Genomic DNA, 16834 nt, shown 5'->3' with positions numbered 1-16834 from the left:
TTGAACCCTTCATCACTGCCCACAGGTCTGCTGACAGAGATCCAGTGTAAGTCTAAAAGGCTGAGGAAAAACACCAAGGCCCCACCAGGAGAGTCCACTTGGGACGAGACAGAGGGGGGAGACAACGGAGACAGCAAGCAGGTCACTTCCACCACCAAACTGTCAAAGGTAAAAGCTCCCCTTTTTGCTCTTTAGTATGTTTTTTGTGCTTCAAAATTTGAGTGTCAGTGATTCCCAGTGAAGGAATCTAAATACAGAACACTATTTATTAGAAAATTATTTACTAGAAAATGGTGTTAGATGTTTATAGACAAAGACAAACTAACCATTTCCTGAATGACCTTCCTTTGTATAAAAAATGTAAAAAAAAAAAAAATTTAAGTTAGAAAAGTAGCTTTTGTTTGATGGTCTATATTCCCGAGAACTCTAAGATAACCTGTGTTGTGACTTTACTTTCATTAATCTGATGACTGTTATTTATCTTATCAACTAACTATGTTTAATTGTTACCTGATTAAATTAATCATGTAACAATTAACTCATTAGGAATTCGGGGCACCACGAGAGCAGCTGTTAAAAGAATGACCTATTACATCCATAAAACAGTCAACACATTAATCACAACCTCTTATCATATCATCATTCTGAACAGTCATAACCTCTTGCATCTGACAAAAAACAGCCTTACTTCTGATTCAGTACAACACAAATTGGTTTAATTATTTATTTACTAGCTAACTAAATTGTAACATAGGATAAATATACACACTTTATACATTAGGAAAAGGTCCTTAGCAGACTGACAACATATGGCTGCTTCTTACACAATGACATGGAGAGAGATTGAGAGAGAGAGAAAGAGACACTTATCATTGATACACATTAGGAAACTACTCTCACAGTAATCATATACTTTGCACACGAACGGCTGCCCATTTGGAGTAAGAAATCATTAATGCATTTACGTTTAAAGGCCTTCGTTCGCAGTGGATCTCTGTCGGAACCAGCCCCCCCTAGGAAGGGTGTTGGGCCTTTCAGCAGCACGCCTATAAGGCTCTGATTGTCCAAAAGGTGGCCTCCCCATCGGCTTCTACTGTTGTTCACTCTGGAAGATGCTCCTTGGAAGATAGGCCGATGGTGTCGATGTTACCAGAGGGGTGTGTGAGAGTAGCAGAATACGTTGGTTTGTAGTAGAATAGTCCCACTTAAATGTGCTTTTCTAGATACTTTCCTAGGACAGCTAAACAGCCGTACCAGTGATTGTCTGAGAGGGGAGTTTTCTTCTCCATCTCGTGTTGGTTTTCAGGGTTCAAACCACTTTACACACACAGCTGCAGCCTGGCGATGTTCTGGTCTAAAAGTTCATTTCTTTACCAATCATTTTATGCACTCTAGTCGAAAGGGGTGGTTCCGTCAGGCTGACACACTCTCTTACCTCACTCGGGGCGTGATTACTTACTGTGCAAAGGTTAAAAGAGACAAATTCTCTTATGGATCCTAAGAGCACATTTCTAACTTAACAAAAATATGTCCATCATTGTTTAAATACAACATTAAGGTTGGATAGTGTATATACTTTTCAAATGACAGTGTATCCTTTATAAAAACAATTACAACATCACAAAAGAACAACCCATATGACATTATTATTATTTAGATCAACACTGACCATTCCCCACGTTCTCTGTTAGGAATATTTTTCTAGTATTCGCTTTAGAACGTTTTAGAGTTTTGGCGGGAAAAGTATCTGGAGACAAAGGAACATTTCTGTGTTAATTTGGAGAGGGATGTTCTCTGGATCTCCTTTAATTTACGACAGGGTGTGAGCTGTAACTAAGTGAGAAAGCTGTTCATAGACTACAGCTCAGCGTTAAAAATCATAGTCCCCTCCAAGCTCATCGCCAAGCTTTTGACCCTGGGACTGAACACATCCCTCTGTACCTGGATCCTGGACTTCCTGACCGGCCGGCCCAGGTGGTAAGGGTAGGCAACAATACCTCTGCCACGCTGATCTTCAACACGGGGGCCCCTCAGGGGTGCGTGCTTAGTCCCCTCCTGTACTCCCTGTTCACCCATGATTGCATGGCCACACACGACTCGTTGGTAGGCCTGATCACGTCATCGATTAGAAAACCTACAGGGAGAAGATCAGAGATTTGATAGTGTGGTGCCTGGACAAGACCCTCTCCCTCAACATCAGTAAGACCAATGAACTGATCATAGACTACAGGAAAAGAGGGGAGAGCACGCCCCCATCCACATTGACGGGGCTTTAGTGGAGCGGGTCGAGAGCTTCAAATTCCTTGCCATCCACATCACTAAGGACTTAACATTGTCCACATTGTCCTCTTGAAGAGGGCATGACCTCTACATCAGGAGGTGTCAGAGGAATGCAAGACATCAAGACATCAGCCACCCCAGCTATAGACTTTTCACTCTGCTTCCGTCCGGCAAATGGTACTGGAGCATCGGATCTCCGACCAACAGGCTTTAAAACAGTTTCTACCCCCAAGCCATACGACTACTTAATAGCCATAAGACAGCTAAATAGTTAATTCATTGTTACAGACTATCTGCATTGACACGGTGACTAAGTTCATCAGGAAGTGTATAAAGGATGTTGTTCCCACTGTGACTATTAAAACCTACCCAAACCAAAAACCGTGGATAGATGGCAGCATTAAGGCAAAACTGAAAGCGCGAACCATCGCATTTAACCACACTGTGACTGGTAATATGGTTGAATACAAACAGTGTAGTTACTCCCTCCGTAAGGCAATCAAACAGGCAAAACATCAGTACAGAGACAAATTGGAGTCGCAATTCAACGGCTCAGTCAATACGTATGTGTCATGTATTGTCATGTTGTGTCTTGTTTCTGTCCTTTCTCTTCACCCTGTCTCCCCCTGCTGGTCGTTTTAGGTTACCTTTTCTCCCCCTCTTTCCCCCAGCTGTTCCTTGTCTCCTCCTAACTACCTCGTCACCCCTTTTCCCACCTGTTCCCTTTTTCCCTCTGATTAGTCCTCTATATCTCTCTCTGTTTTTGTTCCTGTCCTTGTCGGATTCTTGTTTGTGTTGTTCATGCCTGAACCAGACTATCGTCATGTTTGCTGTAACCTTGTCCTGTCCTGTCGGAACCTGCCGGTCCATCTGAGCCTACGTTTGTTTTCTTATTAAAGAAGCTCTGTTGACGCTAATTCGCTTTTGGGTCCTCATTCACGCACCGTAACAGAAGAATCCGACCAAGAATGGACCCAGCGACTTCGGATCCTCTCCACTCAGCCGTCGAGATCCAGGGAGCGATGCTAGGCAGACACGAGCAGGAATTGTCTGCTGCTCGACATGCCGTTGAGACCCAGGCCACGCAAGTCTCCAACCTCACAGAACAGGTTCACCATCTCCGCCTCGATCCACCGGCCACTTCCAGGGCTTTCGAATCTCCGGAGCCCAGAATCAATAACCCGCCGTGTTACTCTGGGGAGCCCACTGAATGCCGCTCGTTCCTCACCCAGTGTGATATTGTGTTTTCTCTCCAGCCCAACACTTACTCCAGGAGCACTGCTCGTGTCGCCTACGTCATATCTCTCCTTATTGGACGGGCTCGTGAGTGGGGCACGGCAATCTGGGAGGCAAGGGCTGAGTGTACTAACCAGTATCAGGACTTTAAGGAGGAGATGATACGGGTTTTTGATCGATCTGTTTTTGGGGAGGAGGCTTCCAGGGTCCTGTCTTCCCTATGTCAAGGTAATCGATCCATAACAGACTACTCTATTGAGTTTCGCACTCTTGCTGCCTCCAGTGGCTGGAACGAGCCGGCTTTGCTCGCTCGTTTTCTGGAGGGTCTCCGCGCAGAGGTAAAGGATGAGATTCTCTCCCGGGAGGTTCCTTCCAGCGTGGATTCCTTGATTGAACTCGCTATTCGCATTGAGCGACGGGTTGATCTTCGTCACCGAGCTCGTGGAAAGGAGCTTGCGTTCTCCGTTGCCCCCCTCTCCGCATCACTACCATCTTCCTCTGCCGGCTCGGGTGCTGAGCCTATGCAGCTGGGAGGTATCCGCATCTCGACTAAGGAGAGGGAACGGAGAATCACCAACCGCCTCTGTCTCTATTGCGGTTCTGCTGGTCATTTTGTCACTTCATGTCCAGTAAAAGCCAGAGCTCATCAGTAAGCGGAGGGCTACTGGTGAGCGCTACTACTCCTGTCTCTCCTTCAAGATCCTGCACTACCTTGTCGGTCCATCTACGCTGGACCGGTTCGTCAGCTTCCTGCAGTGCCTTAATAGACTCTGGGGCGGAGGGCTGTTTTATGGACGAGACCTGGGCTCGGGAACATGACATTCCTCTCAGACAGTTAAGGGAGTCCACGGCCTTGTTCGCCCTGGATGGTAGTCCTCTCCCCAGGATTCTGCGTGAGACGCTACCTTTAACCCTCACTGTTTCTGGTAATCATAGCGAAACCATTTCTTTTTTAATTTTTCGTTCACCTTTTACACCTGTTGTTTTGGGCCATCCCTGGCTAGTTTGTCATAATCCTTCCATTAATTGGTCTAGTAATTCTATCCTCTCCTGGAACGTCTCTTGTCATGTGAAATGTTTAATGTCTGCTATCCCTCCTGTTTCCTCTGTCTCTTCTTCACAGGAGGAGCCTGGTGATTTGACAGGGGTGCCGGAGGAATATCACGATCTGCGCACGGTGTTCAGTCGGTCCAGGGCCACCTCTCTTCCTCCACACCGGTCGTATGACTGTAGTATTGATCTCCTTCCGGGAACCACTCCCCCCCGGGGTAGACTATACTCTCTGTCGGCTCCCGAACGTAAGGCTCTCGAAGATTATTTGTCTGTAGCTCTTGCCGCCGGTACCATAGTCCCCTCCTCTTCTCCCGCCGGAGCGGGGGTTTTTTTTGTTAAGAAGAAGGACGGGTCCCTGCGCCCCTGCATAGATTATCGAGGGCTGAATGACATAACAGTGAAGAATCGTTATCCGCTTCCTCTTATGTCTTCAGCCTTCGAGATCCTGCAGGGAGCCAGGTTTTTCACTAAGTTGGACCTTCGTAACGCTTACCATCTCGTGCGCATCAGGGAGGGGGACGAGTGGAAGACGGCGTTTAACACTCCGTTAGGGCACTTTGAATACCGGGTTCTTCCTTTCGGCCTCGCTAACGCTCCAGCTGTCTTTCAGGCATTAGTCAATGATGTCCTGAGAGACATGCTGAACATCTTTGTTTTCGTTTACCTTGACGATATCCTGATTTTTTCACCGTCACTCCAGATTCATGTTCAGCACGTTCGACGTGTCCTCCAGCGCCTTTTAGAGAATTGTCTTTTTGTGAAGGCTGAGAAGTGCTCTTTTCATGCCTCCTCCGTCACATTTCTCGGTTCTGTTATTTCCGCTGAAGGCATTAAGATGGATCCCGCTAAGGTCCAAGCTGTCATTGATTGGCCCGTCCCTAGGTCACGCGTCGAGCTGCAGCGCTTTCTCGGCTTCGCGAACTTCTATCGTCGTTTCATCCGTAATTTCGGTCAGGTGGCAGCCCCTCTCACAGCCCTTACTTCTGTCAAGATGTGCTTTAAGTGGTCCGTTTCCGCCCAGGGAGCTTTTGATCTCCTCAAGAATCGTTTTACATCCGCACCTATCCTTGTTACACCTGACGTCACTAGACAGTTCGTTGTCGAGGTTGACGCGTCAGAGGTGGGCGTGGGAGCCATTCTTTCTCAGCGCTCCCTCTCTGACGACAAGGTCCACCCTTGCGCGTATTTTTCTCATCGCCTGTCGCCGTCGGAACGTAACTATGATGTGGGAAACCGCGAACTGCTCGCCATCCGCTTAGCCCTAGGCGAATGGCGACAGTGGTTGGAGGGGGCGACCGTTCCTTTTGTCGTTTGGACTGACCATAGGAACCTTGAGTACATCCGTTCTGCCAAACGACTTAATGCGCGTCAGGCGCGCTGGGCGCTGTTTTTCGCTCGTTTCGAGTTCGTGATTTCTTATCGTCCGGGCTCTAAGAACACCAAGCCTGATGCTTTATCTCGTCTCTTCAGTTCTTCAGTAGCCTCCACTGACCCCGAGGGGATTCTCCCTGAGGGGCGTGTTGTCGGGTTGACTGTCTGGGGAATTGAGAGGCAGGTAAAGCAAGCACTCACTCAAACTCCGTCGCCGCGCGCTTGTCCTAGGAACCTTCTTTTCGTTCCCGTTCCTACTCGTCTGGCCGTTCTTCAGTGGGCTCACTCTGCCAAGTTAGCCGGCCACCCTGGCGTTCGGGGTACGCTTGCTTCCATTCGCCAGCGTTTTTGGTGGCCCACCCGGGAGCATGACACGCGTCGCTTCGTGGCTGCTTGTTCGGTCTGCGCGCAGACTAAGTCCGGTAACTCCCCTCCTGCCGGCCGTCTCAGGCCGCTTCCCATTCCCTCTCGACCGTGGTCTCACATCGCCTTAGATTTTGTCACCGGACTGCCTTCGTCAGCGGGGAAGACTGTTATTCTTACGGTTGTCGACAGGTTCTCTAAGGCGGCTCATTTTATTCCCCTTGCTAAGCTTCCTTCTGCTAAAGAGACGGCACAAATCATCATCGAGAATGTTTTCAGAATTCATGGCCTTCCGTCAGACGTCGTTTCGGACAGAGGTCCGCAATTCACGTCTCAATTTTGGAGGGAGTTTTGCCGTTTGATTGGGGCTTCCGTCAGTCTCTCTTCCGGCTTTCACCCCCAGTCTAACGGTCAAGCAGAACGGGCCAATCAGACTATTGGTCGCATCTTACGCAGTCTTTCTTTTCGCAACCCTGCGTCTTGGTCAGAACAGCTCCCCTGGGCAGAATACGCCCACAACTCGCTTCCTTCGTCTGCGACCGGGCTATCTCCTTTTCAGAGTAGCCTCGGGTACCAGCCTCCGCTGTTCTCATCTCAGTTCGCCGAGTCCAGCGTCCCCTCCGCTCAGGCTTTTGTCCAACGTTGCGAGCGCACCTGGAAGAGGGTCAGGTCTGCACTTTGCCGTTATAGGGCGCAGACTGTGAGGGCTGCTAATAAGCGTAGAACTAAGAGTCCTAGATATTGTCGCGGTCAGAGAGTTTGGCTCTCCACTCAGAACCTTCCCCTTAAGACCGCTTCTCGCAAGTTGACCCCGCGGTTCATTGGTCCGTTCCGTATTTCTCAGGTCATTAATCCTGTCGCAGTTCGACTTCTTCTTCCGCGATACCTTCGTCGCGTCCACCCGGTCTTCCATGTCTCCTGTATCAAGCCCGTTCTTCGCGCCCCCGCTCGTCTCCCCCCCCCCCCCCTCCATCCTTGTCGAGGGCGCACCCATCTACAGGGTCCGTAGGATTTTGGACATGCGTCCTCGGGGCCGTGGTCATCAGTACCTAGTAGATTGGGAGGGGTACGGTCCTGAGGAGAGGAGTTGGGTTCCCTCTCGGGACGTGCTGGACCGTGCGCTGATCGAGGATTTCCTCCGTTGCCGCCAGGTTTCCTCCTCGAGTGCGCCAGGAGGCGCTCGGTGAGTGGGGGGGTACTGTCATGTATTGTCATGTTGTGTCTTGTTTCTGTCCTTTCTCTTCACCCTGTCTCCCCCTGCTGGTCGTTTTAGGTTACCTTTTCTCCCCCTCTTTCCCCCAGCTGTTCCTTGTCTCCTCCTAACTACCTCGTCACCCCTTTTCCCACCTGTTCCCTTTTTCCCTCTGATTAGTCCTCTATATCTCTCTCTGTTTTTGTTCCTGTCCTTGTCGGATTCTTGTTTGTGTTGTTCATGCCTGAACCAGACTATCGTCATGTTTGCTGCAACCTTGTCCTGTCCTGTCGGAACCTGCCGGTCCATCTGAGCCTACGTTTGTTTTCTTATTAAAGAAGCTCTGTTTACGCTAATTCGCTTTTGGGTCCTCATTCACGCACCGTAACAGTATGTGGCAGGTTCTACAGACAATCATGGATAATAAAGGGAAAACCAGCCACGTCGTGGACACCAACGTCAGCCACGTCGCGGACACAGTCTGTTGTCCTCACTTGCTTCAAGATGTCCACCATTGTTCCTGTACCCAAGAAAGCAAAGGTAACTTGCTTAGTCCCCTCCTGTACTCCCTGTTCACCCATGATTGCATGGCCACACACGACTCGTTGGTAGGCCTGATCACGTCATCGATTAGAAAACCTACAGGGAGAAGATCAGAGATTTGATAGTGTGGTGCCTGGACAAGACCCTCTCCCTCAACATCAGTAAGACCAATGAACTGATCATAGACTACAGGAAAAGAGGGGAGAGCACGCCCCCATCCACATTGACGGGGCTTTAGTGGAGCGGGTCGAGAGCTTCAAATTCCTTGCCATCCACATCACTAAGGACTTAACATTGTCCACATTGTCCTCTTGAAGAGGGCATGACCTCTACATCAGGAGGTGTCAGAGGAATGCAAGACATCAAGACATCAGCCACCCCAGCTATAGACTTTTCACTCTGCTTCCGTCCGGCAAATGGTACTGGAGCATCGGATCTCCGACCAACAGGCTTTAAAACAGTTTCTACCCCCAAGCCATACGACTACTTAATAGCCATAAGACAGCTAAATAGTTAATTCATTGTTACAGACTATCTGCATTGACACGGTGACTAAGTTCATCAGGAAGTGTATAAAGGATGTTGTTCCCACTGTGACTATTAAAACCTACCCAAACCAAAAACCGTGGATAGATGGCAGCATTAAGGCAAAACTGAAAGCGCAAACCATCGCATTTAACCACACTGTGACTGGTAATATGGTTGAATACAAACAGTGTAGTTACTCCCTCCGTAAGGCAATCAAACAGGCAAAACATCAGTACAGAGACAAATTGGAGTCGCAATTCAACGGCTCAGTCAATACGTATGTGGCAGGTTCTACAGACAATCATGGATAATAAAGGGAAAACCAGCCACGTCGTGGACACCAACGTCAGCCACGTCGCGGACACAGTCTGTTGTCCTCACTTGCTTCAAGATGTCCACCATTGTTCCTGTACCCAAGAAAGCAAAGGTAACTTGCTTAGTCCCCTCCTGTACTCCCTGTTCACCCACGACTGCGTGGCCACACACGCCTCCAACTAAATCAAGTTTTCGTGCGAAACGACGGTGGTCGGCCTGATTACCAACAATGACACTACAGCCTACAGGGAGGAGGTGAGGGCCCTGGTGGAGTGGTACCAGGAAAATAATCTCTCCCTCAACGTCAACAAAACAAAGGAGCTGATCGTGGACCTCAGGAGACAGCAGAGGGAGCATGCCCTTACCACATCGACAGGACCGCAGTTGAGAAGGTGAAAATCTTCAGAAATGGTCCACCCACAGACAATGTGGTGAAGAAGACGCAACAGCTCCTCTTCAATCAGGAGGCTGAAGAAATTCGGCTCCTAAAACCCACAAACCTTTAGAGATGCACAATTGAGAGCATCCTGTCGGGCTGTATCACCGCCTGGGGGTGGTGCGGTATGTCCAAACCACACTGCCTGCACTCCAGGATACCTAAAGCACCCGATGTCACAGAAAGGCCAAACAGATCATCAAGGACATCGACCACCCAAGCCATGGCCTGTTCAACCCGCTATCATCCAGAAGGCGAGGTCAGTACAGGTGCATCAATGCTGGGACCGAGAGGCTGAAAAACAGCTAGTATCTCAAGGCCATCAGACTGTTAAATAGCCATCACTAGCCAGCTACCACCCGGTTACTCAACCTTGCACATTAGAGACTGCTGCCTTATGTACATAGACAAAGAATATATAGCTCCACATTGATCTGGTACTGGTACTCCCTGTATATAGCTCCACATTGATCTGGTACTGGTACTCCCTGTATATAGCTCCACATTGATTTGGTACTGGTACTCCCTGTACATAGCTCCACATTGATCTGGTACTGATACTCCCTGTATATAGCTCCACGTTGATCTGGTACTCCCTTTACATAGCTCCACATTGATCTGGTACTGGTACTCCCTGTATATAGCTCCACATTGATCTGGTACTGGTACTCCCTGTATATAGCTCCACATTGATCTGGTACTGGTACTCCCTGTATATAGCTCCACATTGATCTGGTACTGGTACTCCCTGTATATAGCTCCACATTGATCTGGTACTGGTACTCCCTGTATATAGCTCCACATTGATCTGGTACTGGTACTCCCTGTATATAGCTCCACATTGATCTGGTACTGGTACTCCCTGTATATAGCTCCACATTGATCTGGTACTGGTACTCCCTGTATATAGCTCCACATTGATCTGGTACTGGTACTCCCTGTATATAGCTCCACATTGATCTGGTACTGGTACTCCCTGTATATAGTTCCACATTGATCTGGTACTGATACTCCCTGTATATAGTTCCACATTGATCTGGTACTGGTACTCCCTGTATATAGCTCCACATTGATCTGGTACTGGTACTCCCTGTATATAGCTCCACATTGATCTGGTACTGGTACTCCCTGTATATAGCTCCACATTGATCTGGTACTGGTACTCCCTGTATATAGCTCCACATTGATCTGGTACTGGTACTCCCTGTATATACTTAATTATTGTGTTGTTTATTCCTCTCGTATTACTATTGTGTTACTATTGTTTTTTATAGGCAAGCATTTCACGGTAAAGTCTACACATGCCCCGAATACAACGGGTGACAAATACAATTAGATTTGATTTTAAATGCCCTATACTGATTACTGGATATGGGAATAGCATGATAATGACAGCCCAGTGTTAAAATTAACTATGAATATATCAACATTTCTAAAGCCCTGTTGCCACCAATAGATTGTATTACTCACAGCTAAGACTGACACTTTAAAAGTATGACTCATAAATAGCCTTAGTGTCATACAGAATAGATTAAAAACTGATTGCTAATGGTTTTCTTTCAGGAGAAGATTGAGCTCAGTCAAGAGCAGCAGGCTATTTTGAGCTTCATCGTAGGAGCTTACCAGAAACATCGAATCCCTCAAGACATGGCCAAAAAACTGGTATGTGATATCTCCTACAATTCTAGCAAATGATTTGTCTTTCAGCAAGCCATCGTATATGCTTTACAACTCAGACTTATTCGCAGTTCATGGAAGACACCATAAGAGACCCTTGTAATCCCAGAGTAGATGATTTCCAAGTAAGACTCCAGCAATGACTTATACCACATGCTCTCTATCCCAGTAGAAGTCAGACTGTTCTCTCCCTCATAACTTAGATGCAGTTGCACAACTCTCCTTATCAGCCAGCAGTGTCATAAAACTTCACACACATTCTGTAATTGTCTTTTGTGTCCCCTTGTTTCTCCAGCTACAGGAGTATTTCAATGCAGATGAGAACTTCCTCCTTTTGACAGAGATGGCCACCAGTCATGTTCAAGTGCTGGTGGAGTTTACCAAAAACATTCCAGGTCTGGACTTCTATGATAATGGTCATTCCAACCTTTTCTCTTGAAAGAAGTAGAATATAGGATACTCCTATTAATTATCAGTCAACCTCTGGCCTTTTGTACTCCATACTAATAGTCTAATTCATGTGACCGACTAATACTGGTTCATAACATGTAACAGACCAGTACCTCACGAGGCTTCTTCTCTCTAAGCTGAGACCTTGAAACTGAGATATTTCGTTCTCAAAACAAAGGGCGTACTGTCTGGGCGTTCTGCCAAACTGCAGCCACTGATAGTGAGGATTCGCAGAACACAGAAAACGGTTATTAGAAAAGCACGTGAATTGAACACAGAAATTAGTTATTAGAAAAGCACAAACATAAAACATTTCCAGCACAATAGCAACATGATAACAACAATTAACTTGTTTGACTTAATATCATAAGTCAGAGCGTGTACTGATACGGGTCATTACAGTGACACAAGACTGTGTTCGTCCACTGAGCAAAGGTCTAGGCATTAACTCAGGAAGCTAACACAAGTCTTCAGGTCTCAGGCAAGGTTGCTCATCACAGAAGCATAGTTCACCAAACCACCTCTGTTACACTGCATTGAAATGGAAAGAAAAGTCTTCCTTAACTAATGTCTTTCTGTTGAGGCTTCTACTGAGTGACTTTATTTAGCCTAGTTTTATTTACTAGCAGGATTTTTTCTGTTTCATAATTTTTTATTTCTCACAAACCGTAGGGGAGGTCCATCCTTCCTTCCCTTCCTCCTTGCAATAGCCTCTCCTGACTGTGTTTGCATGCTTGTGTGCGTGCGTGCGTGGATACGGCCCTGACAGGTTTCTCTGCCCTGGACCATGAGGATCAGATAGCTCTGTTAAAGGGCTCGGCAGTGGAGGCCATGTTCCTGCGCTCAGCACAGGTGTTTACCAGGAAGCTACCCCATGGACACACAGAGGTGCTGGAGGACAGGATACGTAAGAGTGGTATGTTCATACTGGGAATCTGGAGCATTTAAGGGAAAATACTACAACAATACTCTAATATACATCAACAAGTATACTACTGTTACTAGAACTAAATGGTGGTTATCATCACTATTATCATGAAGTTGTATTTTTTTTACCACAATCTGTGGTTGTATACACTTCCTCTCTGACTCATCACCTTGTGAGGGCCTCCAGCCCTCTCCTCCACCTCTCCTCCACCACACACACACACACACACACACACACACACACAACTCCCATACTGTACTGTAGATTAGATCTGTCTGCAGGCAGCCACGCAGGTCTGGTATGAATAATGGATGGACCTGCTCTATCTGATGATCTATCTGACGAGGATGCTGGCAGACTAGCAGTGTACGGACCTGTTGATCCCTGGCCAGGTGTGGATCACCCACGTAAACTGACCACTGCACGCCAGGTTCATTCCGTTGTGAGCGCGTATGGGCATTGTGCCAGGCAGTGTGGTAGGGGAGTAAAAGAGGGATGCCTTCTGATGCTAGACTGGATCAGTTAGAGCTATGCCAATGATTTATCCTCCATAAACTGCGTCACTCCGTCTCTTGGCACCTCTCCAGAGTGAATGGATTGGTGGAGAGATATTCAAGCTAAAGGCCAGTCTGAGGGGAAAATAGAGATGTGGTGTCTAAAGAGGCTATTGTTCTTTATCTAAACATCAAGAGCCCTATTGTCCCCCTCTCTCCCTCTTTGTGCGCTCCTGGCATTTCTGAAAGCTTATGGCTCTGATGTATCTGACTGGAGTGGGTGAATTGTTTTGGTGGAGGTGGGGGTAGTTCTGCTCTCCGTATTTTTGAAATTGAAATCTGCAAAAGGTATACGCCAATAGTATGTTACCTCAAATCTTATATCACATCTTTTGGTTCATTATAGTGGGACTGTATGGGAATTATAGTAAGTATCAGTACATCATCTTTGCTTTAACCCATGTTTTAACCCATTCCCCTCAGTGATATATGAACTATACTGCCATCTATGGAAAATACTGCCATCCAATGGTTGTGCATTGAATACGCATCTCCACATCTTTTCCAGGAATATCAGAGGCGTTCATTACACCCATGTTCAACTTCTACAAAAGCATCGGGGAACTCCAGATGATGCCGGAAGAACACGCCCTTCTCACCGCCATTACCATCCTGTCACCAGGTGAGCTGACTGCTGGGCATGTGGCACAAGTAAAAATGTAATGGTCAAATCAACTGAAATAAACTCAATTATTTGGTTTGATGTTGCTTAAAGTTGATGTGCTGCATGCCTCTATTAATCATTTTTAGCTAGTGGTGGCTAAAGTTATCTGAAGTTTGTAAACTGAACCATGGAATACAGTTTCTCTCTGCCTATAGACAACTTTCAGGGTAAAAAGCCATCTGTCATTAGGTTGTAAAATACGTAACTTCCCCTTTAATTTATTATCCTCTACAGACCGGCCATACCTGAAAGACCAGCAGGCAGTGGAGAGGCTGCAGGAGCCTATGCTGGAGTTGCTCAGGAGGTTCTGTGCAATGCAGCACCCGCTGGAGCCCCAGCACTTTGCCCGTCTCCTGGGACGTCTGACCGAACTGCGAACCCTCAATCACCACCACGCCGAGATGCTTACCTCTTGGCGCATGAGCGACCACAAGTTCACCCCCCTCCTCTGTGAGATCTGGGACGTACAGTGAATGATACATAGAGGCTGCATCGATGGATGGATGAATGGGGGAGAGGAGAGGACAAACATTTCAACCTGACGCCTACCATTTCAGAAGCTGCAACCATTTCGAAAGCTGAACATCGAACCATTTCAGAATTTATGACTGCGATGCAATAAGACATGACACCGCTTTCAGATGTTGGAAATTTATATTGTGTAGGCTTTGTTCAGGTGTTCTGTGAGCCTTCGTGATGTTCTACTTGAATGTGACCCCCCGTTGCAGACCAAAGAAACTTGGAGACATTATTTAAAGAAAAGATCTCCCAACGGGATAATGGACTTATATTGTCAAGTTTGCCAGATTTTGTAGAAAGTAATCTGATAACACCCCTAGTATTGGCAAATCATCTTCTGACTAATACACTTGTAGTCATGATATTGTTTGGACCCAGGCACAGGAGTTTGGACTGGATCAGTTTGACATACGATCTCTCTTGTGGTTTATAAATATACTGAACAAAAATACACTGCTCAAAAAAATAAAGGAAACACTTAAACAACACAATGTAACTACAAGTCAATCACACTTCTGTGAAATCAAACTGTCCACTTAGGAAGCAACACTGATTGACAATAAATTTAACATGCTGTTGTGCAAATGCAATAGACAACAGGTGGAAATTAGGCAATTAGCAAGACACCCCCAATAAAGGAGTGGTTCTGCAGGTGGGGACCACAGACCACTTCTCAGTTCCTATGCTTCGTGGCTGATGTTTTGGTACCTTTTGAATGCTGCCGGTGCTTTCACTCTAGTGGTAGCATGAGACAGAGTCTACAACCCACACAGGTGGCTCAGGTAGTGCAGCTCATCCAGGATGGCACATCAATGCGAGCTGTGGCAAGAAGGTTTGCTGTGTCTGTCAGCGTAGTGTCCAGAGCATGGAGGCGCTACCAGGAGACAGGCCAGTACATCAGGAGACGTGGAGGAGGCCGTAGGAGGGCAACAACCCAGCAGCAGGACCGCTACCTCCGCCTTTGTGCAAGGAGGAGCACTGCCAGAGCCCTGCAAAATTACCTCCAGCAGGCTACAAATGTGCATGTGTCTGCTCAAACGGTCAGAAACAGACTCCATGAGGGTGGTATGAGGGCCCGACGTCCACAGGTGGGGGTTGTGCTTACAGCCCAACACCGTGCAGGACATTTGGCATTTGCCAGAGAACACCAAGATTGGCAAATTCGCCACTGGCGCCCTGTGCTCTTCACAGATGAAAGCAGGTTCACACTGAGCACATGTGACAGACGTGACAGAGTATGGAGACGTCGTGGATAACATTCTGCTACCTGCAACATCCTCCAGCATGACCGGTTTGGCGGTGGGTCAGTCATGGTGTGGGGTGGCATTTCTTTGTGGGGCCGCACAGCCCTCCATGTGCTCGCCAGAGGTAGCCTGACTGCCATTAGGTACCGAGAGGAGATCCTCAGACCCCTTGTGGGACCATATGCTGGTGCGGTTGGCCCTGGGTTCCTCCTAATGCAAGACAATGCTATACCTCATGTGGATGGAGTGTGTCAGCAGTTCCTGCAAGAGGAAGGCATTGATGCTATGGACTGGCCCGCCCGTTCCCCAGACCTGAATCCAATTGAGCATATCTGGGACATCATGTCTCGCTCCATCCACCAACGCCACGTTGCACCACAGACTGTCCAGGAGTTGGCGGATGCTTTAGTCCAGGTCTGGGAGGAGATCCCTCAGGAGACCATCCGCCACCTCATCAGGAGCATGCCCAGGCGTTGTAGGGAGGTCATACAGGCACGTGGAGGCCACACACACTACTGAGCCTCATTTGGACTTGTTTTAAGGACATTACATCAAAGTTGGATCAGCCTGTAGTGTGGTTTTCCACTTTAATTTTGAGTGTGACTCCAAATCCAGACCTCCATGGGTTGATAAATTTTATTTCCATTGATAATTTTTCTGTGATTTTGTTGTCAGCACATTCAACTACGTAAAGAAAAAAGTATTTAATAAGAATATTTCATTCATTCAGATCTAGGATGTGTTATTTTAGTGTTCCCTTTATTTTTTTGAGCAGTGTATAAACTCAACATGTAAAGTGTTGGTCCCATGTTTCATAAGCTGAAATAAAAGATCCAAGAAATGTTCCATAGGCACAAAAAACATATTTATTTCAAACTTTGTGAACAAATTTGCTTACATCCTTGTTAGTGAGTATTTCTCCTTTGCCAAGAACCATGTGTATGGACAATAAAAGGCCATTCTAAAATGTGCAGTTTTGTCACACAGCACAATGCCACAGATGTCTCAAGATTTGAAGGAGTATGCAATTGGCATGCTGACTGCAATAATGTCCACCAGAGCTGTTGCCAGATAGTTAAATGTTAATTTCTTTACCATAAGCCGCCTCCAACCTCGTTTTAGGGAATTTGGCAGTACGTCCAACCGGCCTCACAACCACAGACCACGTGTAACCATGCCAACCCAGGACCTCCACATCTGGCTTCTTCACCTGTGGGATCGTCTGAGAGCAGCCACCCGGACATATAATGAAATTGTGGGTTTGCACAACTGAAGAACTTCAACACAAATGGTCAGAAACCGTCTCAGGGAAGCTCATCTGCGTGCTCGTCGTCCTCACCAGATGGCAGAAAGCATGTATGGCGTCGTGTGGGCGAGCGGTTTGCTGATTACAACGTTGTAAACGTCGTGTGGGGTTATGGTATGGGCAGGTATAAGCTACAGACAACGAACACAATTGCATTTTATCGATGGCCATTTGA

General features: G+C 47.1%; 1 protein-coding gene across 4 annotated transcripts in view; it reads left to right on the top strand.

Annotated features, from left to right (window-relative positions):
- Window positions 1-16320, top strand: part of LOC110522782 (bile acid receptor) — a 31014-nt gene extending 14694 nt beyond the window's left edge. For 2 of the 4 annotated variants that reach the window (XM_036977453.2, XM_021601242.3), the window contains 6 exons: window positions 26-168; window positions 10881-10979; window positions 11290-11389; window positions 12214-12360; window positions 13435-13548; window positions 13825-16320. In XM_036977453.2, coding sequence (XP_036833348.2) covers window positions 26-168; window positions 10881-10979; window positions 11290-11389; window positions 12214-12360; window positions 13435-13548; window positions 13825-14063 — 842 coding nt within the window. In that variant the 3' untranslated portion in view covers window positions 14064-16320. The remainder of the gene's footprint in view (window positions 1-25; window positions 169-10880; window positions 10980-11289; window positions 11390-12213; window positions 12361-13434; window positions 13549-13824) is intronic. The other 2 variants (XM_036977458.2, XM_090230800.1) reach the window with 1 other exon arrangement.
- The last annotated feature ends 514 nt before the right edge of the window (window positions 16321-16834 follow it).

This window comes from Oncorhynchus mykiss, chromosome 1 (assembly GCF_057628025.1).
Source record: "Oncorhynchus mykiss isolate SJ-2025 chromosome 1, ASM5762802v1, whole genome shotgun sequence".
Classification (NCBI taxonomy): Eukaryota; Metazoa; Chordata; class Actinopteri; order Salmoniformes; family Salmonidae; genus Oncorhynchus; species Oncorhynchus mykiss.
The sequence above is the reverse complement of the archived record's forward strand: the minus strand, read 5'-3'. Positions and strand labels throughout refer to the sequence as shown.